The sequence below is a fragment of the Maniola jurtina genome, chromosome 2, assembly GCF_905333055.1.
Source record: "Maniola jurtina chromosome 2, ilManJurt1.1, whole genome shotgun sequence".
Lineage (NCBI taxonomy): Eukaryota > Metazoa > Arthropoda > Insecta > Lepidoptera > Nymphalidae > Maniola > Maniola jurtina.
In genome coordinates, this window is record NC_060030.1 from 8,631,652 (window position 1) to 8,643,657 (window position 12,006).

The 12,006-nt window shown below is 33.3% G+C and overlaps 1 protein-coding gene across 13 annotated transcripts in view; it reads left to right on the plus strand.

Moving 5' to 3' along the window:
* Positions 1-12,006, plus strand: part of LOC123875230 (potassium voltage-gated channel subfamily KQT member 5) — a 47,901-nt gene that overhangs the window by 22,833 nt on the left and 13,062 nt on the right. For 8 of the 13 annotated variants that reach the window (XR_006798122.1, XM_045920974.1, XM_045920959.1 and 5 more), the window contains 5 exons: positions 2,089-2,217; positions 2,931-3,041; positions 4,480-4,667; positions 6,550-6,701; positions 8,284-8,349. Coding sequence is in view for 12 of the 13 variants with exons in the window: in XM_045920974.1 (XP_045776930.1) it covers positions 2,089-2,217; positions 2,931-3,041; positions 4,480-4,667; positions 6,550-6,701; positions 8,284-8,349 (646 nt within the window). In the remaining variant the exon portion in view is untranslated. The remainder of the gene's footprint in view (positions 1-2,088; positions 2,218-2,930; positions 3,042-4,479; positions 4,668-6,549; positions 6,702-8,283; positions 8,350-12,006) is intronic. The other 5 variants (XM_045920989.1, XM_045921031.1, XM_045920981.1 and 2 more) reach the window with 1 other exon arrangement.

The following is a 12,006-nucleotide window of genomic DNA, read 5'->3' on the forward strand; positions in this document are numbered from 1 at the left end:
TGAGAAAGCATTTTGAAACACGGATTGTTTTGATTATTTATTGATGTTGCTGAATCTTTCTTAGGTGTGATTGTGACTAAAGAATATTATTTTTAACCAGACTTAACATACTTTATACTAATTATCATTATGTTTTTAAGAATGTATTATTTTAGCTTATAATTATTTATTATTAATTCAATAAGGTCAAAATAGCAGTTTACTGGCTATCTAGTATCCCACCTATCTAGTTATTTCTATAGGTACCTACCTATATTGTATGCTATTTGGAATTAGTTCTTAGTAGGTAAATAATGTGATCTGGTCGAGTTACGATGCATTTACATTGAAGTGAAATATTTAACGAAAATGGCTATCCTTTGCTACATAACACAACTTTCTATATAATTTTCATACTATTGAGAACAAAATGTTATTTCTTATAAACAAATTGATACATTTCTAACTAAATGACATCTAGCCTCAAGTATATTCGTCTGTGCTAAGTATGATGAGTAAGCAAAAGTGAAGTCGCAATTTCCTTCTAGGCTGAGTAGATATAGCTAAACACAAAACAAGGCGGGACTCAATATCCCCTCACAATCGGTTCAGGTTAAAGTTGCATGATCACAATGCAGAGCAAATAAACCGAAACCGGCAGCCGCACTTTCGCTCCCTCTACAATATTGACTAAGAAAATAAAATACTCACCTACCTACCTTGAATGGCTCGAGAGCCCGTACGAGATTTTCAGGAGATGTTTTATAAAAGCTCTATATTCTCGTTACTTGCTATTATTTTTTCTGCGTAACCTAGATAGAGTAAAGACTGTGAGCTGGTTCGTTTCGTGGTGTATTCATTATTTTCCAATTTTAATATTTGTGTATGTACATACTTTATTGCACACTACAAGAAGAGAAAATGACATATAGCAAAAAGAAAGACTTAAACTTTCATACAACCTTAACGCTAGAGAGAAATTAAACAAGTTTAATTACGTATATTAATTATGCCGGCATATAACCATTGGCCAACGATGCGCTTATAGTTTAAAGCTACAACTTCGATTTTTGCCTAATAGTTTTAGGCCAATCTAGAAGTAACTAAATTCCTAATCCAAAGTCTATAAACTCCAAGTCAACTTCGGAGTTAGACTATAAAATATTATTATAATATTCTAACATATAAAGAGTTACATTTTTAACCTTTTTACTAATTTTTTAACATTTTTTGATAATCTCAAAGCTCGCGTACCCACCTTAGTCCGGCTGGCAGGTCTAGCTTACTAATTCACAGGTAGGTACGACTACTTCTGCGTTACCGGTGTAACTAACAGCATTTATCAAGCACCTCCTCAAAATTGCCTACAGACTCTTGTTCGAGCCTAGGACCCGTCGATACTTTACTACGGTCTGCGATACGTACGAATATAAAAACAAAAAGTATTCTTATATATTGACGTAGTTTTATTAGGCAAGTATAAATTAACAATAATAGAATTTAACAAAGGAAAGTGTTTTCTTACGTCTTGTTAAAATAATGTATTTTATTCCAATAAGTTGGTCTAAGTTTCGTGACAACGATCTGAGGGTTTCCATTTCATAAATCACAACGTTTATTACTTTCAACTTGTGTAATGTTAAATTTAGTAGAATCGTCCCTTACGGAGATATGTTTTAGACGCCGCGCCGTTTGTTCAAAAATACATCTCTATTTTTCAAACAAATGCCTTTAAGTTTTTATTCATGGAAGGATAAGAAATATAAAGATAGGTGTTATACAAAATAGAAATAATAATAAGCCGCTAAGTACCGACTTGCCTACTTCGAGACTGGTTTGATCGTCGTGAGATTCTTTGTTGGTCTATAGAGTATGAATGGCCAGAGTTAACACAGAAACTATTGTTTGGTTGATACCGTTTTTCTGAATAGGGAAAATTGCGCTTCGTTGCCGGGAAATAGAGTTGCAGAAAAACAACTCTGTCTGAAAACTAAAAACATCTCACGGAAGTTCAGCCAGCACAATAGCATTTTATTTAATACTTATACTATAAAATTTTCTTATGTGTGTTTATTAATTTAGTAGACTAACAAATTTTATTCTTTCCAGGAATTGATTACTACGCTTTACATAGGCTTCCTGGGGCTAATATTCGCATCATTTTTAGTTTATTTAGCGGAAAAAGATGTCGCCGACACAAAGTTTAAAAACTTTGCAGAAGCCTTGTGGTGGGGAGTCGTAAGTTACCTCTCAAATTTAGCTTTTTCATTTGTTATTGTATAAAATTTGGCTATTTTACTGATTTTTAGGGTTCCGTAACTCAACAAGAAAAATGGAACCGTTATAGAAACTTGTTGAGTTATTGTCCCTTTATCTGTAAGATCCTTTTTCTCGTGTAGCTCCGAAGTCAAAGCAATCAACGCTGGCTTTTATGATTTTGGGGCCGGGTAAATTTCGCTGACATCAATGGAGGTGTCTAATTATGATATTGTTTTCCCATAAGTTAATCTTCATACTAAATGACAGATTCACAGATTCACGTATATATACTTAGTTAGCTTAATCTTGAAAAAAAATACACGGCTCAGAAATAAGCACTGTTAAGTAAAATGCTGTGCTTTCATCCGCAATATTAGAAAGGCATATAGTCTAGTTTATATTGTTCATAAAAAAATTGAACAAGAATTGAATATTATGTAACTTTTAGTCAGTTACAGTTTAGGCATGTTAGTATGTTTTCCATTATAAGTAGGTGCTTATACCTGCAATTGACAACTATTAATGATATTTGATTATTTTGTAGTAAAATGTGCATATAGTGTGAAAATTGTTGGTTCGTGTATCTCTACCTCAATAAATAAGCGCGACGTCAATTCGGATGACATTGCAAGTGTGCCGATCACTCAGTGCTATAAATCTAATGATGGCTTGTGGTGTGTCCATTGCCACAGATCACGCTGTGCACGGTGGGGTACGGAGACATGGTCCCGCAAACCTGGCAAGGCAAATTCATCGCCTCTTTCTGCGCGCTACTTGGGATATCATTCTTCGCTCTCCCCGCTGTGAGTCTCACTTACAGTACTATTATATTATTCTGTGCTTATACCATAATATAAATTAGTAAGATAAGTTAAAAACGAAAACGTTACTTATGATTGACAGTTCATTACGTGGTAACCATAGATTTATTTTATACTAGCTGATGCCCGCAGTTTCGCCCGCGTGGATTGGTCAGATCCCCTGCAGCATCAGTATTGAAGAGTTGGAATCCAAATTTTTTATGAAACAATGTCGCAAAGTTCCTCTATCGATTAAAAAAGAAATAACGCAAATCAGTTATGGTATCGTTCAAATAACCATATGACCTATGTGGTAGTTATTTCGAAATTACAGACAGACACTCCAATTTTATTTATTAGTATAGATACCTGTCTACTTAACGTAATTTTAATACTCAGTCTCGTGAATGATACATAAACTTAATTTTGAAATCTTTTCAGTATTCAGGATATTTTATTTTCAATACAAAACTTGATTAGGTATCATTTTATAAGTTGACCAATCGTTGAGGGCTTTCAGACACTGACCTCTACTAGTACAAGTAGGTACGCTAGACTTGCGATTGCCGATTTTTGTAGTAACTTAATTATCGCCATTTTGGCACTGATAGCTGCAGTGAGCATCATGTAAGCGTACTCGTAACTAAATGTGAGATATGATCTGTTAACATAGTGTCAGCAATATGATCATGTGACATAAAGTGTTACTTTTAATTCACTCTAAGGCAAGTAGGGCGCTTCGAATCGGTACAAAAAATAACTGCCATTTTGTATGGCACACCTTTTCCAGCGCAATTGTATATGTTTCAGTGGCGGCCGGGCTTAACCGCACCCTAAGGAGATTGCTTACTATCCGCAAGTGTATTGAAAAGTTAAAGTGTCCTGATAAGCTTGTTGTCAACTTTTTCATTTGATGTCATTCAAGTGTAAAGCTGACATCCCGTCATACACAAAGTTCATAAAAGTTAAAACTTCTGCGGAAGCTTGATATAATTTGAACTGCTACAACTAGGAAAGAATTCATGAATATTAAATGGCTTCATTTTTTTAACCATGATTCTGAATTCCGATAGATTTTCAGACTCATCTAATAAAATAAAATGACAGATGGTTTAGAATAAAGTGTTTAATTGGCGTCTGCCCCTTCCGTATTGAAGTAAATTTTCAATTAAGTAAAGTAGTTTGACCTTACTTGAAATAAGTTTCAAGTACTTATATAAGTTTAAATTAGTTTAACCAACAATAAATAACAGCTAATCAAATCATCCATTAACTAGCTATTTGACCTTTCCACCTCGTAAGACTTTTTGGCTATGTTGTTGGGAGTTAGAAGTTATTTTTGTAACAGTCTTTTGAACCCCTCAAGACTACTGGCAAGATAAATTGTCTTAAATAAAATTATTAATAAATAAATATAATAGGTATATTATGATTTTGGCAGGGTATTTTAGGTTCAGGTTTCGCTTTGAAAGTACAACAGCAGCAGCGACAAAAGCATATGATCAGAAGACGACAGCCAGCTGCCACTCTCATCCAGGCACTGTGGAGATGTTACGCCGCTGATGAACACTCTATGAGTGTAGCAACGTGGAAGATTCATCAAATTCCTCTGCCGAGTCCACAGACAAGGTACACCTGGCTTTTTCAATTTTACTACTAGGACTTTTATCATTGTGGCAATTTTGTCCATGGAGCTAGGATTCAACTTAGCTTACTTATTTATTACTAAGCATTCACTTATTGTTAGGGATCATTAGATTTATGTCCACGCATCTGGTACATGAAATAGTTTAGAATTTTAAGGATATGATAATATATCTAATATGTGTAGTTAAACTCGGCCAAGAGAAATGTACTTTTATTACTTTAGTTCCGGCAGTAAATAAATAAAGCTTTTCTTATTAATTGAATCTGCTATGCATCCTCGTACATTAATGGTGGAAAGGCAGCCTTACGATTCTTTACTAACTTTTATGTAAAAGTAATAAAAGCATTACCTATAACGCCGAATAGAAGCCATTCAATAACACAAATTCTACTGTCTATGGTAGAAGCATTCTCGTAAAGAAAATTATTTACTTACTAAAGATTTTAAATAGGTTTGAAAATGGAGCTTTTAACGAGGCCCAGTTTTATAGGTCCTTATCGAAACGAGTTTTATTGAAGTTGGCAATTGCTTGAAAGCTTTAAGATTGGATGTGCATAGAAGTGCGTTTTTCTTTGTTTTTCCGTTTCCCCGCAAAACATTCAAACAATAAAGATCACATCCGAAGAGATTATAATCACTAGATTTTTAACTTTTGATATTCGTGATTTTTATGTTTTTCCGTGTATTTTCTGTGGTAGGTAAGAAGCAAAGAATTTACTACTCTCTAACGAGAGATCAAAAATAGGTACTCTTAGACTTTTTGTCTTGGCTGTGGGTTTAGTGTTCCAAGCGTTTTTAGATATGATAAGCAAACCTTTGAGAATAGATGTGTATTGTTCGTCTCATGCAACCGCAATCTGACCACTTCCTGCTTTCAGCCACGAATGTTGTTTAACTAGCAAGTAACCTAATTTCAAGAGCTCAATATTGCTTACCCGTTTGATTTGTTTGAAGATGAAATATCTTCCAATTCAGATTTTTTTTTTCTGAATCTGACTTTTCAGCTGTTTTTTAACCAGCACCTAAAGTACCTAACCTAATTTTGTAGAGGAAAGTTAGCTGCATTTTGAAAAATCATTTTTTCAATTGATTGATTTTCGTTTGAGGCAACTAGACTGACTACCCATATTATAAATGCGAAAGTGTGTTTGTTTGATGATTCGTTAGTTTTGGGGTTGTCCTTCAAAGTCGCAAAGGAATAATGAGTTTTTGCATAAGTAGATATACTTAGTTAAAAACCTGGAGAGTGTCATAAGCTACTTTTTACCACGAAAAATAAAAGAGTTCCCATGAGATTTTGAAAACCTTAATCCATGCCGACAAAGTCGTGGCTATTAACTAGTTTACTTATATATCTTACATAGATAAAGATTTCTTGGTACGTGTAGAAATAGTCGTAGGTAGTTACATCTACATATACTTACTAGGAAAATATACCTAATCAAAGCTCAATTAATATAAATTTTTTATTGTTGCATTAGAGCTTTTGTCTCCTTTGTTTAGGTAAAGTATTTAACTACTTTTGATACTAACAGCTGTAGCTAATAGGGTTATTTACTAAAACTAGTTTTTAGGATTTCTCTTAGAGTTTTACCTACCTAGGTACTTACAGAAACTCGTAAATCATAACTAAACGGAACATTTGCAAATAACATTGCAATATTAAAGTTTATCGATTTTCAATTCGATGTTATATTGATTCCAATGAAGTCTCTCTAAGTCTAATTGTCTCTCGGTGACTATAATAGGTACCCACTTACATAAAATTTATCTTTTAGAAATGAGACCGTCACAAAAAATGGGAATCATTTCAAAGTAAATGAAACAAATGACTAATTTGAATGACTAATATTCGTTTGACAGTCGGGTGATGAGTGCATCATTCAAGAACAATGCTTCCTTTGTGTCGCGGCTGCCGACTATCCGCCGGCACAAGAGCACCTCCCTGCACTCCCCCGCGCCGCACTCCAAGCCCGCGCATCGATACGACGTCAACGCCAGTGCAGAAAACCTTGGTAAGCTTTTAACGTGAATTTCATTCACTTACAATTACTCCCAAACTTACTGTTATCGTATTCACCATTGAATAAGTGTTCATTGTTACAATAACTTTCACTTGCTACAAAGGACCGTGCCATGACCATAGTCTTAATAGACCCATCTTCATTAAGTAAATACTTAGATAATAAATATATAGCCGATAGAATAAAATTAATCTATGTTTGTGTAATTGCACAATTAGGCATGGTTAAAAGCGCTGATTGGTTTCTCTTATCTCCTAAATAAATAATTAAGTATATTATTCGCTCTTCGAAGAATAGTAAATTCAAACATTGACCTGTTTAATGGAATTATGTACCCAGTTTATTACTTATGTATTAAATAGATACAGTCGCTCGCGCTTGGTTTAATTACTGAATTAAAGTTTGATTTTTAAATAATAAGGTAGGTACGTCATGTTAATTTGTTAGGAATTGGTTCACGAAGCAATAAAATAATGCAGTTCGGCAATTCTTTTGCGGCTAAGCATCATATAAGCCTTCTAAAGGAAAACTTGAGACTTTTGTAGTAATTCCTTAGCGATAAGATAACTCTGTCGACAATCATCTTTTCAACAACGTTGTAATTACTGTACCTATTGATATTTATTGTGTGGTGTTGTTAGGTAGCGGGATTATGTGTGATCGACTCGTAGAGTGAAATAAGTAGGCAGCTAGCTCAATTCAGTAGGACCGCGCGTTGAGCTCCGAACAAACAAATCAGTCAATTTGTAACGTGATTCTTATACAAATGAATAGTGAATTGAATTGGACATATTATATACCAGCCTGATGTATCGTGGTAATCTTTTTAACGTAACATCGCGTATTTGGAAAAACAGAAACTGTACCTATATACAAAAGGCACGGTCATTGTGGTGAGTGATGTATACTGAACTTGTACACATCTTAACAATTTTGTTGTTTTCCATATCACATTCTCACAGATACCTATAACTACCAGCAATATAACCTTAACCGACTAAATACCTGAGGACTTTTCTTAACAAACTTTAGCGCACTGTTAAAAATAATGTTCTATCATTATAATGCACTAAATTATATTATGTTACATATACCTATACTTTAATCAACCTATAGTTAAAATGTCACGTATTGAACTATATTGATGCTGAACAAACGTTGTATGTAAAATATAACTACATATTAATAAAGATTGATATAATCATAATATATGTAAGTAATAACTGTAGAACAATCAATTATTTCTACTTTCCAATTACATTTTAGCCTTACAGTAACTAAGCAATTATTTTTGATTTGTTGTTATACAACAACAACACATAACGTTCCTACATAGAAGCACTTACCTATGCGGCAAAATTCACTTCATCACAGGTTATGGACAATCACATACCTACTCGTAACACGGGACGGGTTCTAAAATACAGTGAAACGTCTCCAATTCGAGCAGACACGCATAGAAGCAACAGTTTTCACTCGCGATAGTAAGCCACATTACAGTACTGCAATGCTCAACAACAACTTTATTTTTTTGGTGAAATGGAGCGTGACATGATATTGCCCTGTTTCATAGATAATCGTACAGCGAGCGGGGACCATGCGTGTTGTCTACTCCATTGTTGGAAAAGCTGCTTTCAAGGTTCTATTCTTCATCTTTTAGACGGCACTATGGCATGACAGTTACAGTCGATAAACTTTGCTGCGTTTCTTATTAATTCTTATTAGTAAAACAAAACTTTACAGGAATGTGAATACACGGAAACTGACTTATCATGTAACCGGCGTAGCACCATTGATACCGGAAACACATTCGACTTCCGGCGATAATGGCTGCGTCTTTAGTTGAAGACACGATTGCTGATTCTACCTTCTATTTCTTTCTTTTCACTTTTATTAAATAAAAATGCACCCGCGTAGTTACAATATCGCTTCGAAATTACGTAAAAATAATTGCAACCAGAAGCTTTATACCCACTACTTACGAATAAAAAACAAAGTGGCTTCAAACTGTATGATCGCTTCCGCGTAAATGCCTATCGGTTCAATATATCAATTAATAATTCATTAACAAAGAATGCATAATCTGCGTTCGTTTAGCATCATAGTACGCGGATCACACTTTCTACTTTTTAACATTACAAGGTGACTTTAGTACCTATTGGAATGGCTTTCTTTTAAGCTTATATTTTTTGTTCAATTCAATTCATAAAATCTACAGAACTAATTAATTCAATTATCACTGCTTTGCATTTGTTACCTATGCATGTGAACTAGCTAATAGGTAATGTAAAATATTTTGTCTCCATCCAAAATTAAAATCTAATCAAGCTAATAAACTAATAGGTTTTTATCGTTGCTGATGATTCTGACCGGACTAGATTACATTTTAGTAAAATGATAATGTCATTGTCTGCCTGTCTATACGCTATGTCTAACTGTCTGCATACATACATTAATAAAACAGGCAAGTTTTACAAAATCCAGAGTTTATTACTCACAAACTCATATTCTTTATTTATGTATGCCTACTATGTATAATTAATTATGTATATTATTCTCTTGTTAGACGGGAAGGACCAAAAATTTGTATTTTGTATAGGTAACAAACTAATAGGTAAGTAGTAAGTTTCTTAATGAGCTTAGACGAACTAAGAATACTTATTATATTTTTAATTTATTTATTTTTATATAAATACCTTCTTAAAATTTTAATACGTAAAAACATTTAAGAAAATTATTAGAGAAACCAAAAACAGACAGGTGTAAGAAAATATACAATCACACAGAGCTGACCATAATTTAGCCTTTATACCTACCATTTTATTACGAAGAATCTGAATTTGACCTATGCCCTTTGAGCGGTGTACTTATTGACTAAGCTACGGAGAGAAAGGGAAATCTCTTAACCTAACCTTTTCAAATGTTAACATATGCAAATACTTTCCTATTTCCTCATATTATAATTAAGTAGATAAGAATAACTCGCCAAATGAGTAAAATACTTTTTGGTTTTAGATACATTCTTATACAATGTACAATTGGGTGACTATATAAATATAGAAACAATGGCTTTGTTAGCTCGTGTAAGAGTAATTTACTATATCAAAGGTTTGATCTGAATTCTGGATTGACATTAAAACATTCTTTTATAACATTTTGAACAATGGTTATGCAAATACCTACCACTACAGTAGATTCTCAATGACGTAGGTTGTTGGCATTTCTAAAGAGATGACATTCGTAGCTGTATGTACACAATATTTAAGTTATAACACAGACGGCCTTAATATTCGTAGTAACAAAAATGGTAGGTTTTGTTTATTTTGTTGTGTTTTATGTTGGCCCAAAACATAGCTCATCGAATCTAGAAAATAAAAGATAACCAAGTGTTCAGGTTAAACTAAAAGTATTCTTATTTTTATAAAATTCATTAGTGAAATTTATGACTAATTGCGATAAAAATACTCAGAAAGCTTTTATAGCCTATGATGATAAATATCAGACTATCATAATCTTGTATACGCGCCCCTATGAATAAAAATAAAAATTAAGTCTGTAGCCACCGTATATATAGGAGAATCCCAAAAAAATATAGAGCCCAAATTGTTTTCGTGACACTAATGATAAATTAAATGAAACCGGCTTTGTGGATTGTAAGTGAAAATTTCTCGGGGCTTACCTATAGAACAAACTTCTATTCCATAATTAATTAATTACAGACGTAAAATTTGTTAATCTAATAGAAAACTAGATTATGCCCGCTATACTAGAAAACCCTTTTACGATTTAGAAAACAGGCAGAAACACCTACTTCATTGAGAAAATAAGGAACGTATTGACCTTTACCCAAGATATCTAGGCTACATTCGTAAATCTTCCTTCAACGGTCACATTTTATGTGCAATACTGACATTAAGTATACTTCGAGGACTGTTACAGCTTGCCGATAATATATATATTTTGTACAACTTAACCTTAGATGCCTCCCTTTAAAAAGTGTGAAATAATTTATTAGACAGTAAAGGTTACGTATACCTAATTACAGAGTTGCAATGAATTCTTGGTGAGGCGTTTCCATTAGTGAAAAACGATTCAATTTATGTAATAAGAATACGAAGAGCTTTTTTATATTTCACAACTTTGAAAGTTTGTTCTTAAAGATTACGTACACCTGTGTAAGAAAGAGATACCAAATCGATCGATAGTTTGCTTAGACATTAAGTGGCAACCACTGCATTGACCTCATTATTTAGGTGTTTCTTTGCTGCAGTAAAATCAATTAACAAAATTCCGGTTTGAATTCATTGTGCCATGTGTTGGCTATTTATAAATTCCAAGAAAAGCAATTTATGCGCATACCTATTCGACATTACTCCTAAAATTCCTATAAAAAAGTATTTTTCTATACCTAAATTGTTTGATAAACGGATTAAATTACCTAGAGGCTTTTATGTGCTTAGATTTTTTAAATCACGATTTCAAAAATTACGGCAAGTGGCTCTGATTTGAAATCTGTCCCTCGAGCCATTTTTGTGTGTGCAGATTCGGGCTTATATAAATATAAATATATTTCGACAATGAGCTTGATGGAGTTCTATAATAATGATAATAATAATTAGACGTAGGTAATTTATGAATTTCTTTTAACAGCAGGAAATTCGACAAAAGCTAAATAAAAAAAAAGCCTTTGTTTGGTGTCAAAGAGTGATGAATCCGAATCGATTGAAATAATTTTACTAAGCCTAAAAGATTATTTTTCGACTGAAAGTGAGTCGAAATATAATCTTTTAGGCTTAGTAAAATTACAAGTAGTACAAGTAGTATAGTAGGCTTAGTAAAGTGACAATATACATACATAATAATATAACAATATTAAAGGTTTAACAAAAAAATCCTCTTTGCCACATACCTATTACTACCGCCTTCATTAACAATCACAAGTACCAAGTAGGTAATGTGTCTGTGTCACGCACTTTTCTAATTTCAGCCTCCCTGCCACATTTCCTATCTAAAATCAATAGGGACAGCTTTTTAATGTCTACCGTCGAAATTTTTACGCCTTTTACGCGTACCTAAACCTGAAACATTATTTTGAAAATGAATTGAAACGAATTTATTTACCTTAGATACGTATACGTACCTAGGTACGATAGGTATCCTCCTATCTCTCTTGTGTCTCTACACTAATCATTCACACTTAGCAATAGCTTATACCGAAATCAAACTGATATTACAAGGTTACCCTTCTATCAAAGCAGCTTATATATGCCTTAATAGTACACTGAAATAGCTAACT